Below are 14,935 nucleotides of genomic sequence, written 5' to 3' on the forward strand. Positions count from 1 at the left end.
TATGACTTATTCTTTTGTCTCAATTTAGCATTTAGTCAACAAGAGTTTCTCCCGCAAGTGAATCTGTTTCTGTAGGCTAAACTTTGCATCTGTGAGCATGTGGAAGATGTCATAGACTTCCACTCTTGTCTCTTTCTACTGCATTTAGCATTTCGCAGGGTCCTTTCATGCCTCTTTCTATTTGATGATAGAAGTCTTCCACTTTGGTTCTTGAGCAGTTTCTTTATTGATGTTTTCCTGACTGTCCAATCCTAATTTACAGTGGTAGGATGTCAGACTTCAGTTGAGATCTTGGATGTTAAACAAGCCATTTGAATATTCTTGTCAGTTCATCTGGTAGTTCTCTAACAGTTGGTTTGATATATTTTGATACTTGCTGGATTGGAGGAGAGAAATCTATTTGTTTTCTTAAGAAAAATATATCATCACATGCCCTCGCCAAGCAAAAGCAATGGCCTCTTGTTTCTCAGAATTCATAGTAACAAGCAATGTCTCTCTAGTCATATTAATAAAGCTGTCATTTGTTTGCCAGTCTTCCTTCAATAAATACTAGGCATCAGGAAGTAGAATTTTGGTGCTGACTGCTGTGTTTTTCTTTTGGTTTTCTTTTTTGTTTTTCTTTCCATTTGCTTTTACTGACTGTAGAAAAAGTTACGAAGATCTGTGATCCAAGTGGGAATTGGTTTAAACACCCAGAAAGCAACAGGACGTGGACAAACTATACCCAGTGTAATATCTATACGCGTGAAAAAGTGAAGGTAGGAAAAAAATGAATGCACATTGTGTTAAGAAACCGATTAGAAAAATTTCAGAAGTTTCAAAACTAGAATGGCAGAGTTGATGCAGCATCAGAATGCAAAAAGGAGAAGGCATGTTGAATAAAAAAGATGAATTTTGCAAAAGAGTCTCAAAAAACCCCAACCCATCTGCTTTGTCTTCTACAGCTGATTTCAAATGCTTAAATAATATGATCATATTTTTGTTTATGGGTATTTTAAATGTGTAGGTACTAGTACTTGTCTAGGTCATCCACAGTCATCTACTGGTAAGTAACACATATGCCTTATAAGAGCAGACCTTGACATTTTGCTCTGGAATTCTGAAGTAGGGTCCAAGCGCTGCAGAACTGCAGGAGGTTTGCACATTTCTGGAAGACGTGTAGAGTCCGTCTGTTTATCCAATTAACTCACAGTGACAGAGGTTTTCAGCAGGTGCAAACCCAAGTTTTACTCAGGGTTAAAACATCTTCAAGGCAGCTTTTAAGTAGAGTTTGGATGTTTGTTTGTTTGTTTCCCAGTGTGAAAAGCAGAGCTAATCTTTTCTTTTGTACAAAAGCTTAGACAAGCTGTAGTTGAGTGGATTCACCGCAGGATCTTTGGAGGTCAAAGGGAAGTAAATGATTAGAAGTGTTAGATAGGGTTTGTTTTCCCTTGTGATCCTTTTCCTGTGAATATCTTCTGTCCTGGCTCCCAACTGCCATTTTTTTCAGTGTCTGAGATATTAAGCTGTTCATACAAATGGAAAACCTATTTTTTGTGTTTTAAGTGAAAATTTTTCAAGCATCCAAAATTACCTCGGGCCAGGCAGCAAAATGCTTTGTGAGAGTTGTTTTTCATACACCAAGGATAGACTCTATGCACACATACCCATGTGGGTATCTGTAAAGATGGTATTTTTTTAGATTTCAGTTTATTTTGAGGATGCCCATCTATTGACAGATTTAGGAGAAACAAAATAACAACAACAAAACCAAAAAAACATACCACCAAACAAAGCTCCAAATGCCCTGTTTCTGAGATAGTCTGTGAAATGTGAGGATATAATGGAAAAAATTGCATATTTTGGTCCCTGCCCGCAACTGTATGTGCATTAGTATTCTTCATGAAACATTCAGCCATGCGAAGAAGCAGTAAATAAATTGAAATTGTAAATGCCTCAGAGCTAAGAATATAAAATGCAGATCAGGATAGACTGTAAATTAATTTGGACCTCATGGAAAAGAGCTCAATAATAGAACATTGTGTCAAGAACACTGCCATCTAATAGAGGTCCTAACTGCCTGCATCATTGCTGTGAGTGCTTTGGGGGATTTACTTAGAAAACCATGTTGAGAAAAAGTGGTAATAGATGCTAATCAGGCATTTTTCTGAAATCACAGGACATTGAATACATTAAGGGAGGTTTAATTCTGCTAGCAGAGATGCTATAATTCATTGATTCTTGCTAGTATTTGACTGGAAACGGAGAGAATATTCTTCAGACAGGAACAGATCTGATCAGGTCCTTCATGAATAAGGAGCTAGTTTCCCTCAGGCTGTTTTGCCAGCATATTTCAAGGCTGTCATGCATCAAAAGCTATTCTTTAAATGGAATAATAGCTCCAAGTAAAGCCTTACTGCTTGCCACAGTTCTGTGTGTCGTTATGTTAAACAATATTATCTTTTCACTGTGCTCGGAAGGCGGGTTAGATAATGCACATTAAATGTGACTGTTGTCCATTGTTCAATTCTTATTGTTACTGCCGTCATTAGCAGTCTCTGCTGTACCAGTGATTTGTGCCAGTTCTTCTAAATCCTTAATATGCTCCTTTGCCTAAATCAGTCACTGAATGAGGCGGTGATGTGGACCTGTCATAGAAAGGCTGTCATTATGTATATATAACCAAGCTTCAGTGTTTCAGGGGCAACCCTTGTTTTTTTCTCACTTCCAAATTTTTATGAAAGTTTCAGCAAACCTATTGCATTGCTTTTTTTTTTGTAATGGTTTATTTTTAAAAATAATGATAATTTGAAAAAGAGGTACCCTTGTCTCATAACCTGAAATCTTTTTATATTCTTTCAAAAGTCAATGTATGTAGCAGGCTACAGTTACTCTATCTTAAACTGGAATAATAAGTTCAGAGGATGCACGCAGTTTGGAGTATATGAGCATTTGTATGTATGCTCTAATTCTTCCTATAGAATCCAGATAGTAATGCTTTATTATGATAGTATAATATAAGATTCAACCTGAAAATCTTCATTTCCTTATGTGCACAATTATAATCTTATATTTAATGCAACAAGAGACATTTTGTGAGACACGTTCCATGACTGAAAGCAGGGCATTGTTACTAGTGGAATTTAATTTATTAATTAATTTTATTAATTTATTAACTCAGAGAATTAACCATGATGTGTTGTATATATTCCAAATATTAATTTACTATTTCCACATTTTTAACTTTGGTATCTACCCAGCTTTTCATAATTTTCTAATTTGACTGTAGGTGTATTTAACAAGACTGTTTAGTCTTCATGATTTTTGAGTAATTGTTAATTTTTTGTCACACCCTTCCTTAAATGCTGAATTTAAAAAAAAGAATTCCAATATCATAATCACAGCTTTCTTTGAAGGAAGTATCTTTAAATTGTAAGTAAAAACCTATGAGGAAAAAAGACATTACATTCTTCTAGAAAGCACGTGTTTTACTTAAGAGTTGTGTTAATAGATGGATCAAGCCTCAGACAAGAACACACCCAGTGCAGTAGTGTAAACAGCCAAACTTATGTAAATACTCAGAAAAAACATACCAGTATATATTAGAAACCTAGTGATGATGTCAACAAATCTGTTTTCTACAGAAAGAGATTTTAGTAATATGTTGATTTGGAGGATTCTGGACTTGACTCATCATTATCTATAACGTTTTAATTTTTTTAATCCTGTTGTAGTCATTTTATATGCAGAAGAGATCTATGTGTTTTATCAACAACAGTTCTGTATACATCACAGGTGCTTGGTTTTGTTCTTGTATTGCAGACTGCTCTGAATTTGTATTACTTGGCCATCATCGGACATGGTCTTTCAATTGCATCACTTCTGATTTCTCTTGGCATATTCTTTTATTTTAAGTAAGTATAGTTAAAATCCTTTATCAAATATCAGTGATTCCAACAATTTTAGCTTCAATATTGTGAAACACTAGCCATCCCAATGAAATTAGATGGAGCAAGAAGGAGAAGAAAGTCAGAATATTGTTTTGGCATTGAACATTATATTGTAATAAAATATTAGGTTTCTTTTCTCAGAAACCTAAAATCCCAAATCTGCAAACCAAAAACTGTAGAATATATTGAAAATAGGAAATGGGAAAATTTTTTGTTTGTTTGTTTGTTTTGGGTTTGTGGGGGTTTTTGATAATAAGTTACAGTGTGGATATTCCAAGCGTTGGCCAAACCGAAGAGCATAAAACCAAAATACTGATGACACGTGATAGCTACAGTAACATCCCAAAGTAGGTAGCCACAAAATATGATAAACTATAAAGGAAATAAGGCTAAGAGGAATAATAAAAATAATCCTGGTTTTTTATTCACTGTGTTATGTCTGAGACAGTTATGTCACATTCACTAACAGTTATTGTGTTACCTTCTTGAAAGAGAGTTTGAGCAGTGTATCTCCACTGTCACAACAACTTCTAATACAATGTGCATGTCTTTTAAAATCGGTCTACTGGTTACTTCACATTTAGTGAACTTACTTTCTTTTCTTTCCTGTGAAAGACTTTTTTTTTTTAAGTTGATGAGGCTTTAGTAGAAAGGTGAAAGCAGGAGTGCTGCCACATGAGCAGAGCTGAGAGAGATGTTACCTCTGCCAAATCTTGCACTGCACAGGGTGGGCTTTCCTTGGTAACTGGCACTAATCATTTCTGCATCATTTTTCAATGGATAATATAGATCTGCTCTACTGTCTTGTCTGTTTCTTACCACTATACCCTACTGTCTCACTCCATCATTTTTTTTCTAGCACTTATATATGAATATTGCATACATCAGCAACCGTGGGGCTAGCTCAGATGTTGTTTTTGTCATGCTCTAGACTTGATTATGTAGGAGTACCCAGTATCTGACACAAAATTATCCTTTTTACTCACATCTGGCCGAATATGGTGTTTCCAATTTAGATATACATTATTTCCCCAGGTTCTGAGACATTTCCACAAACCCCCAACAAACCAGAGTGTTTTAACTTTGTAGCCTGTCTTTATGAAATTCAATATTCAAGATGACTTTTCAGCTTTTTCTGACTTCTTTTCATGAGGACAAACCAAAACATTTGTAGTTTTTTAATCCGTTTATTTGCATATGACCTGTAAAAACAATGTTTACCATTTCCAAATTTACTTTCACTCCACAAAATTAATATGTGAAATGGCTCTGAGTCCTTATAAGAAGCTTGATTTTGCATTAAAAGCGCTGTACTGTTGCTGTAACTGTCACAAAAAATTGTCACAACAGACTAAATACCTGATGTGACAGGGAAAATGCTTTGACATAGATTTTTCAGGAGAAAACAAAATGATTTGGAATACTATATGATTTTAAAAGTTCAAAGATGGTAAAGCATGATTTTTCTGTACCATGATGTGAAAACCAAGCCAATAATTTCATTCTTGGTTTGTGGCACTTACTGCCAAAACAGGTGATCTGCTTTGTTACAGTTATAACTATGCCGTGTTTGTCTAACTTCCAGGGTTTTTTTTCTCCCGCTGGCAGAAGGATCATCTCTCCTTAGAGAACCACAGGGAATTAATCCAGACCCACAAACCGCAATTTCTAGACTGTGGTTATGCTGGGATATAAAAGGAAATTACAAAATTTAAAGGAAGCTAAAGAAAGTCCTCTACAAGCTGTTCTCTTGGGATGTACAGTTCCTCTAAAGTATTTTTAGTACCAGAAGGATATTTAATGGTCTAGATTAATACCAGGATGTATTATGTACCAGCTGATACATAAAACTTGTATAATTATTTATAGCTTCAACAGGTGAAGCTTTTTTTGGGTGCTATTTTGTGGGGGTGCCTTTAAACTTGTCATGATTCCAAAGAATTTATTCTGTTAGTCAATTGATAGTTTCCAGACGACATTTGCTGGATTGATCATTAGAATATCTTTAGCTTTGACAAGAAAGGTGGTCCTTTTCTCCATAGGAAAACTGACAGGTTTTTTTCAAATGTCTTCAACTTTTCAACATTTTTCTGCATTTATTTTTTCATTTGAAATTCTGTTTTTTCTTCAGAAAATTGTCTCATTGGAAATACTTGTCCAGTCTGTGACTTGTGTTCCCCAAGTGGATTGGAGTTCTTGGTTTAATAACATAAAATGGACTATAAACTTGGATCTTCCCCTCTGAAAATTCCTCTATGACACATAGAAGTAACCTCTTGCAGAGGCTCTGCTTTCTCTTGTTCTGTTGCATACTCTAAATCACACGTGTTTATTATAAATCTTCTGTTAAAATAGTTGTATGATTTTCATAAAGAGAAACAAGGCAAGAGAAAACTTAAGAGTAAGTTCAGAGAAAAGGGAGCTATCATTTGAAAGATGCCCCCTAACTCCAAACAAAAATAAACCATACAAAACCAGCCTCCAGCTGAACTAAAGAAGTTATTGATCAAGCATCGTGTCAGATCCCATGACAGCACCCACAGAGAGCAACACTGTGCTTACGGAGTGGGCAAACAGCTGGGGGATGGAGTGAGAGAGCAACAGGAGGTTCTCAAGTCACTGTCACTTGATTCCAGCTGGACAGATAATTCCCCTTAGGTGCACAGGCAGCTCTCATTGGTTGAATTTTGCAGTATTTGAATACCTTAAAAAATCAGATCCCAAACACATCTGGGGGGTTTTGAAAATGCTGTCTTTTTTTCTTTTGGAGAAATACTGGAGAAATGTTTTTTTTTCCTAATGCCCAAGACATACAGGAGTCAAAACAGGAAGAGAAATAGGTAATTTAACAGGAGGTCTGTTTTTATTTTACTGCACATGGTTTAATCCAGAGGTAGGTCATTCAAATGTTCTTAGATCATAATTATGAGAATTAAGTGATTAAAGGATATTATGTCATTAAGAAAAACATTCAGAAAAAGGAATAGAGGAAGGGTAACAGAGGAGGGTGGGTGGAGAGGCTTAGGAAAAAATCCTTTTATTACCAAAAGCAGTCTTCATTTTTAAATGTCATCAGTCTTGCTTTCTTGTTGCTTGTCCGGTGATCCTTTCAATCCTTTTATGCCTGGGTGGAGGTGGGTGTGGATGGGTGTGTTTGAATATGCAACAGGAACAGCTGCTGGATGACCCTGAGAGATGGCCCCGTTAGCTGTACGTGCTCTTCCTTGCCTGTGCATTGAATCTTAACAATAAGCAGACAGAATTCCAGAGTCCTTCAGGACTTGTTTATGTAAAGCCCTTAGCTGGAATCTAGTGTTGTCTTCCTTTTAATATATACGCCATATAGGAAAAAAATACATATTCAAAGAACATAAAACCCAGCATATTATAATAATCAAAGCTTTATGTGTTTCAGGCATTAAAACCAAAGACAAAATAAAATTTTAAAAGCCTAATGGAAAATACTTTATCATTTAATTCGCATCCAAAGCTGTGTTCTGTCTTTTGGACACTTTTTCTTTTCTGTTTTCTTTAGGCAAAAACCACTTGGCAAGCAGAGGTTCATGTAGGGTAGTTCCTTGTGCTGCATGGCAGCCCTGGTTTCTAGAGCAGTTTCCTTCCCCCACATTTTGTGACTTGAGGCTGAGAATGTCTCAAGGTTCCAAGGTTTGAATTGCAGAAATTCTGCCTGATGCATGGTATTGCACTGTGCATATCTGAACCTGCTAACTTACTCCACGTGTCTGTGGGGTGCTTCATACACCGTTCTTGTGATGGTTGCAGAGAATGCAACCACAAAGTACAGTCTCCTCTATAGCCAGTCTTTTTTGACTGTCTCTCTTGTTCCGTGGAGTCATTTTGTTTCTTGTTACATCTGTCATATTCTCAACAGATTTCAGTATACTCTTCCAGCTTTGGTGACTATTTAATATCTTCATTTCTCTGTTAAAATATAAAGATCTTCTCCCTTCTGCCCTCCCAAATTAAAAATGAATCACCAGTGTCCATACTATATCTTTTTGCACCAGGCATGCTATTGGAAAAGGCTAGAAAATTTGATTCTTTTTCCCTGCATGACAATTTAGACTTGAGCTCCACTGACCTTGACAATGTACTTCTGATTTCTCTAACAGTGAAAAGCAGTTGTGTGTCTAAGATAATTTTCCTCCTCCAATTAGTAATTTAATTTTGTCAATCAGCTAACTGCACTAACCGTTACTTGCTTTTTGAGCATTAAGCCTTAATATCCCAACTATCTGAATATATATCTGTATAGGCTTTCTATCTTGTTTTCTGTTTGTTTGTAAAGCTGAATTTCTTAGGAAAAACTTGAATGAGAAGCATGCCTGCCTCTTGGAATGATACTGAGTTAGCCCTGTTTTCTCTAGAATGGCAGATAAATGGGAGTTTGCTGTGACTAAGTTCAACTTCCAGTATTATTTAATATTATTGAACCTCCGTTTAAAAACAAGAAAGCCCTTGAAAAGCTATTTTTCTCTTTAATTTTGTTGCCAGATTAAAAGCAAACCTTGAAAATTAGCAAATGCAGTTATGTATTGCATTTAATATTATAATTGTATTCAATATACTTACTTATGTACAAAAGTCAATGTAAGATTTACTTATTTAGGTATTTCTCTAGCTAGAGGATTAAAGAAGAAAAATGACAAGATTGTAAGAGAATTATCCTCAAATCTTAATAGGTTTGGGTAAATGAAAGTGTAGGGTAAGACAGCTTCTTCAAGCTCAGGAATGATAGTTACTTGGGAAATTCTGCAGGTAATAATAGGAAAAAAAGGAATAAATAATCTGAAACATGTTCTATTATTGCTTATTCAATAGCCAATATAAAGCAGGCCCTTCACTGTAAACACATTGGAACTGAATGTACTTGCTTTGCCTCTTGTTGTCCAAAAAATTGAGATTAAGGGAAGGTGTTACCTTTCACATCATTCTATTAAATTTGGACTGGAGCTGAAGAAAGCGTTGGTGTCAGGATTCTTAATAAAGAACTCTAGTATTTCAAAATTTCAGAGTTGTCCCCAAGTACACATAGTTGTCCCCTCGTGTATTCATTTGTTCTTGTTTCTCTTTTCTAGGAGCTTGAGTTGCCAAAGGATTACCCTGCATAAAAATCTATTTTTCTCTTTTGTTTGCAACTCTGTTGTAACAATAATTTCACTGACTGCTGTTGCCAACAATCAGGAGTTAGTTGCAACTAATCCAGTAAGTAAAAGTGTATTTGGCAGCTTTGTTGATTTGTATGTGAAAAACTTCAGCAACGCAGAAGAGATAAATGAGACATGAATACTTGATGAAATGTTGTGTACAGCAAGGTTAAAATGTTCAGTAATGATGTATCCATATTACGTAGTACAACAGATGTCTAACAATGATTTGGGCATTTCACATTTGAGGTTTCAAAATAGTAGAAACACTTTAAGAGACAGAGCATATTGAACTGCTCTTCTGAATTTGTACAGATCACTTCTGCACTGAAACAACTGCAAGAAAGTAGCCTGTTCTAGATGATGTCAGTGAGGTCATGACAGTCGAATTCACCCAAGGGCAGTAAAAAAAGCTTTGCAGTGTATTTTGTATGTCAGCAACTTTCCAATGGCTTTAATTTTGCTATCTTTGGTTGAAATTAGAAGAATTTTTCTTTTTTTTTCTTTTTTTTTTTTTTTTAAGAGAGGTAAACCCGACCCTCATATTCCAAAAGTAAAAAGCAAAATTTAAAAGTTGTCCATTCAGGTCTGATTTTTCTCTCTCTCATTTCCTGGTAATACTTGGGTAAGTGTGAATCAGTAGCCTCTCCCAAAAGGCTAGGAGTTATAGCAACGGAAGAGCCTGAAAATGAAATACATAAACAAACAAATGCCTAACTGTGCCTTTATTTTTATTCAGACCTGGAAGATAAATTTAAATTCTGTGAAAGTTAGGGCAAAACTCCAGAAGCTGAATCAAGTAAAAAGATTCATTCTTCTTCTCCTGTAAAAGCTCATCGAAGCACTGGAAAATGGGCTTGAGATAGCTGCTAATAATCATCATTAAGTGAGTTAGGTAGCAGAACATGATAAACCAATATTAATTTTTGATTTGTCTTAAGCTAAGTGCCAGAAACAGATCAAACACACAGCAACTTCAGAAGAAAAAAAAAGGATCTACTGTGTCCAAATCGACAAGTTGCCTATTGCTCGTTTTTCGCAATTTCACATTTTAGTCTGTACAATAAGTTATAATATTTCGACTGAAGAATATCTTTTGAATGAAGGCAAATACAAATGTATGCCAACAAGTTCTCAATTGGCCTTAAATGCAGTTACAACTAGGTTAAAATTGGAAGTATTGTAAGCATTTTAGAAACATAAATTGTCCTCTGGAGTAGTTATATGTTGTAATTCCATGGAAATTCTACTAAAAATATATTCTGTTCTATTAAAAATATATGTAAGTGTAGTGGAAAAACAGAATAAACATTAACATTTGACTCTAGCAGTATTTTTTTCCATTTTGCAAATAAAACTGAGATTTTTGCAACTTCAAAATTAATATTGTATTCTGCTTTTTTTCTACAGGTTAGCTGCAAAGTGTCACAGTTCATCTACCTGTACCTAATGGGGTGCAACTACTTTTGGATGCTGTGTGAAGGCATTTACCTGCATACTCTCATTGTGGTGGCTGTTTTTGCTGAGAAACAACACTTGATGTGGTATTACCTTCTTGGCTGGGGTATGCAATTTCATGTTCTGTATTTTCAGGCCAGTGCAATCTCTTACTCATTCTCCTGAGAATTTGAACATCTGTCCCTTTGCTTCTCTGAGCTGGTGACTTTGAACAATGATGACACACCCCTCTTCTTTGTCTGTAGTGTTTTAACAGGCTTAGAAATGTTAATGTAGGAAATTGTATGCATCTCTATCTTTGCTGAAAGAGAGATTATGCATTTCTGGAGTCAGGAAGGGACTCCTCCTTTGTATAGAGAAAATAGTCTCCTATTATAAAAATGACATTAAGAAGTAATTATTAATTGTTCCTCATCTCAAAGATGTTTATTCAGGAATGAGTGTTTGTTTTTGGAGAAGTCTCGCCATGTCTAGGGTGGAGGGTCAGAACTGAGTTAGAGATGGCCAAGGGTTTATTTTTCTAGCAGTTCCATTTGACCTGTATTGTTCACTAGGCAAATAGAGAATAGCTGTAGCTGAAGCTCTCAAGTAGTAATCAGTATCAAAACTAAAAAGCCAAACATGGTCATTTCAGATAATGCACAACAGCATTTACACTAAGTGCAAGTGCGGACTTTCTCCTCAGCTTCAGTGTATTGGCACGTTCAGATACAACGTGACTTGGTACCTGGGTCACTGGCTGTCCCACTACAGACACAGCTGAGATGTGGTTAAAAGATCATGGGTGCTCAGCAGTTTCTAAAAATTAGGTACCACAAGGGTGTCAAGGATCCCAGATAATTCATTGGTTTGTTCTTTTTTAAATTCTGAATTTGGCCCAATTTCCAGAGTCTGTTTTCAAATTTCTTTTGCAGGTGACCCTGTTTTCTGAATAGCCAGCAAGTATCAGTGAGGACATAACTGACACTGTAAATCGTACTGTAAAAGCTATGGTCATATATACAATTACCTTTTTAATATTACTTACCTATTTAGCGTTATTGAAGATTGTACTCTGATAAACATCTGTGTTAATGAAGATTGATCGCTGCATTCTAAAAAGTTATATTTTGTTTTCCCTTGTCTTTCTGCATGTTGGAATGAATTTCCTGGCAAGACAGCGGGAATAAGGTTTCATGCACTCCTCAGAAACAAATCTGAGAAAATAGAAACAGAATTTGTCCCTGTTACTTTATTTCCTCTACAGGTATATAGTTTGGATGAGGTGAAAATAGAGAAAATTCCTGCAAGAGATGCAAGTTTACTTCATTATTATCCAGGTTTATATATTAAGAAAACAATTCTTCTTCTTCACAGGTTTTCCACTGATCCCTGCCTGCATACATGCCGTTGCTAGAAGTTTATATTATAATGACAAGTAAGTAGCATCTCCACTTGCTTTGCAAAAATGTTATATTTTCTTTAAGGGAAAAAAAAGGAATACAACAGATAATAAGATGCCAAATGTTTTTTCTTTTCCTGTTTGTTTTCTCCAGTTGTTGGATCAGCTCCGATACTCATCTCCTGTACATCATCCACGGCCCTATCTGTGCTGCACTGTTGGTAGGCATTTTTCAGATAACTTGTTTTTCTTCTTTGTTTTCTGGCTATTCTTCATGGGCTTATAAAGTTGGTAAGAGCCTAAAGCTAACGTTTAGAGGTCACTGTAATTCGCAGGACCCTCGCTTAACCCAGTAGGTGCCTTAGACACACAAGATACATGAGGCTCGGCCTTGTTAAGTAGCCATACCCCTGGGCCTTTGAGAAACTCAAGTTTTGCAATGTTGATTATCATCCCACTGAAACACTAATGACAGGGAAGGACTGGAGCTCACTGAGGTTCAGAGAGAGGGCTCTTGGATGTCAGGACTGACTGTGGGTGGGAACATGGGATGGAGAGACACTGGAGCAGGCCCTTGGGCAAGAACCAGTGTAAACAGTTCTACAGGTTGCTGTGATGGCCCCTGTGCAGAGACTAATGCAGCGATGCAGCTTTGGCCACCAGCGTATCGCAACTCTATGAACTCTATGAATATCTATGAACTCTTCTGTTAAATTGTTGATGAATATTTGTAGAGGGCATTCTGTGCATAGAGAATTCCCTCTGAAAACTGTTGCATAAATCCTGTGGTTCTTGTGACTCCCATTTTCATTCACAGTGAAATTAGCTGGTGAACTTATATTTTGAAGGTTCTGTTGGTACCATGACACACCTGAGGTCCTCTGCATGGGAAGCCAGAGCCAATTCCCATGAAATTATTGAGATGCATGTCCTTTGGGGTGTGAATTATTACTGATAATCCCTCATCCTGTTAGTTAAGTCTGCTATATATGTTCATGTAAAGACACTTTAACCTAGTGCTTTAATCTGTAAACTTAAACCCAATTCTAAATCCTTTCCATTTTTCTTCTCTCTAATTTGCACAGAAGGTTAAATCCTATTTTCACAGAAAGGGATAGCATTTTTTTTGCTTACTTCAGTGGTGCTGTATTTCACCCAGAAACTGTACACTATTCTGCATTGCCTTGTGAGTTGTTACTTCCTTTGTCCAGGTGTCTCTTCACAGATACATCACTTAGGTAAAGCTCTTTAATCTGCGATATAATTTTTATTAGTCGAACTTGCTTAAATAACAGAAAAATTTGTCTAAAAATGATGAGACTATACCATCTTCTATGAAGTGACCTCATTTTAGGATGTGAGACCATTTTCTCCTTCCCAGCAGTGGCCTCCACAGTCCCCCGCTGAAAACAGTGGCAAGGCTCCTACTGATTTCGAATGTACTGGGTCAGTCCCAAACTGTAAACTCTTCTTTCCACTCAAGGCAACACTAAGAATGTCCTTTGATTTTACTGGAGGTGTAATAACCACCTCTGTGTGCTTGGTTTGGGCAGAATCTGGGTCCATTCTCTTTGCCATTTACAAATATGTGTACCTTTGATCTTCCTATATTTTTCATGAGCTGACTGAAGGTCTTGCATTTTTCTTGCCACAGTACAATCACTAAATTTATTTGAAAACCTTGTGGGAATAACAAAGATTAAACACAACTACACATCTTGCCTGTGATGTGAAAATACTTTAAAGGAATTGCTTTCCTTTCTGGTAACAAAAAAATGTAATGTGTCAGTTCAGAAGAGACAAGCCAGGGATAAAGACAGAAGATGAAATGCATGTGTTTAGGCTTTGGGAACAGAACCCTCATTTGCTTAAGCAGCTTGCTTGCCAGATACACTTTTCACACTTTACTAAACATGACCTCCTTTAGTAGACATTTAAGCAACAATATTAAACTGCAAATTAGATAACGAGGGAGAAGACATTGTTTCTACTTGCAGGGGCAAGATCTCAAAGAACATTGGAGAGGACTGTCAAGTGGGTGCCAGGGAGAATTGGCAGAAGCCAATGGGAATTTAACGCTTGTCCATCACTGAAAATCTTACAATTACATAAAGTTAACAATAACGCTGCTTTTATGGTCCCTGTTGTTATATAACTGTGGTCAGATCCCTGCCAAAGAAACTGGAAGTGGGAGCAGACACAGGTTGCATTTTGATTGGGATAGCATTCAGTTCATGCTTTGATTGCAAATGTTGGCCTCAACAGCCACAGTTAAAGAAATAGTGTTGGAATTAAACAGCAGAGGGTGATGTTTTTATACTGAACAAACATTGATCAAAATGGAGAGGAGACAGTAAAAAAGCAATAGGTTTGAACTTCAATGAAAGCAGCAGTGATTTCAGTGTAGATTTCTGATGTGCCAGTGCACATCAGTGATTTAGTTTGCATTGGTGCCACCGAAAGGGTAGATTTTAATTTAGTTTTGCCATTATTTGTATAAATAATATTACAGGAGTGTTTCTTTTGCCCTGAAATAACATTATGTATTGGTGTCTCAGACTGACAGCCTTTTATATAGATGCAAACTTTTTAGTAGAAGAATTAAGCATACTCAGTGAGCATGTACTGGAAGGAAGTTCAGGAGCTCCTACTTTTGTCACCGAGCTATTTAATGACTTTAAGCTGGGCTTTGTACAAGACTTAGGAGTTTAGAAGTTGAATGCTTAGCATTTATGTGCCCAGCCTTTGGAATGTCCACAGGCCAGCTATAAAAGCTATCTTCATGAGCACATACAGGTGTTCCACCCAAGTAAGCCAGGCTCAAGCAGGCTAAGATCTGAAGCTGCCTAACTATATTAAAAGCCATGCAATGGGCTTCCAGTGAGTATCTAAGAATATCTGAGTTTCTTGAGCTGAGAATGGTCTGTTTATGCCAAGGAGGAATTTAAGCAGAATTTAAACCTACATGCAAATGAGGACTACCATACTGCTTAGCACAA

General features: G+C 36.5%; 1 protein-coding gene across 4 annotated transcripts in view; it reads left to right on the top strand.

Moving 5' to 3' along the window:
- Positions 1-14,935, top strand: part of CALCRL (calcitonin receptor like receptor) — a 66,102-nt gene that overhangs the window by 39,640 nt on the left and 11,527 nt on the right. For all 4 annotated transcript variants that reach the window (XR_010606407.1, XM_065638036.1, XM_065638035.1 and 1 more), the window contains exons 5-10: positions 646-758; positions 3,802-3,893; positions 9,029-9,155; positions 10,508-10,661; positions 11,912-11,972; positions 12,091-12,157. Coding sequence is in view for 3 of the 4 variants with exons in the window: in XM_065638036.1 (XP_065494108.1) it covers positions 646-758; positions 3,802-3,893; positions 9,029-9,155; positions 10,508-10,661; positions 11,912-11,972; positions 12,091-12,157 (614 nt within the window). In the remaining variant the exon portion in view is untranslated. The remainder of the gene's footprint in view (positions 1-645; positions 759-3,801; positions 3,894-9,028; positions 9,156-10,507; positions 10,662-11,911; positions 11,973-12,090; positions 12,158-14,935) is intronic.

This window comes from Caloenas nicobarica, chromosome 6 (assembly GCF_036013445.1).
Source record: "Caloenas nicobarica isolate bCalNic1 chromosome 6, bCalNic1.hap1, whole genome shotgun sequence".
NCBI lineage: Eukaryota > Metazoa > Chordata > Aves > Columbiformes > Columbidae > Caloenas > Caloenas nicobarica.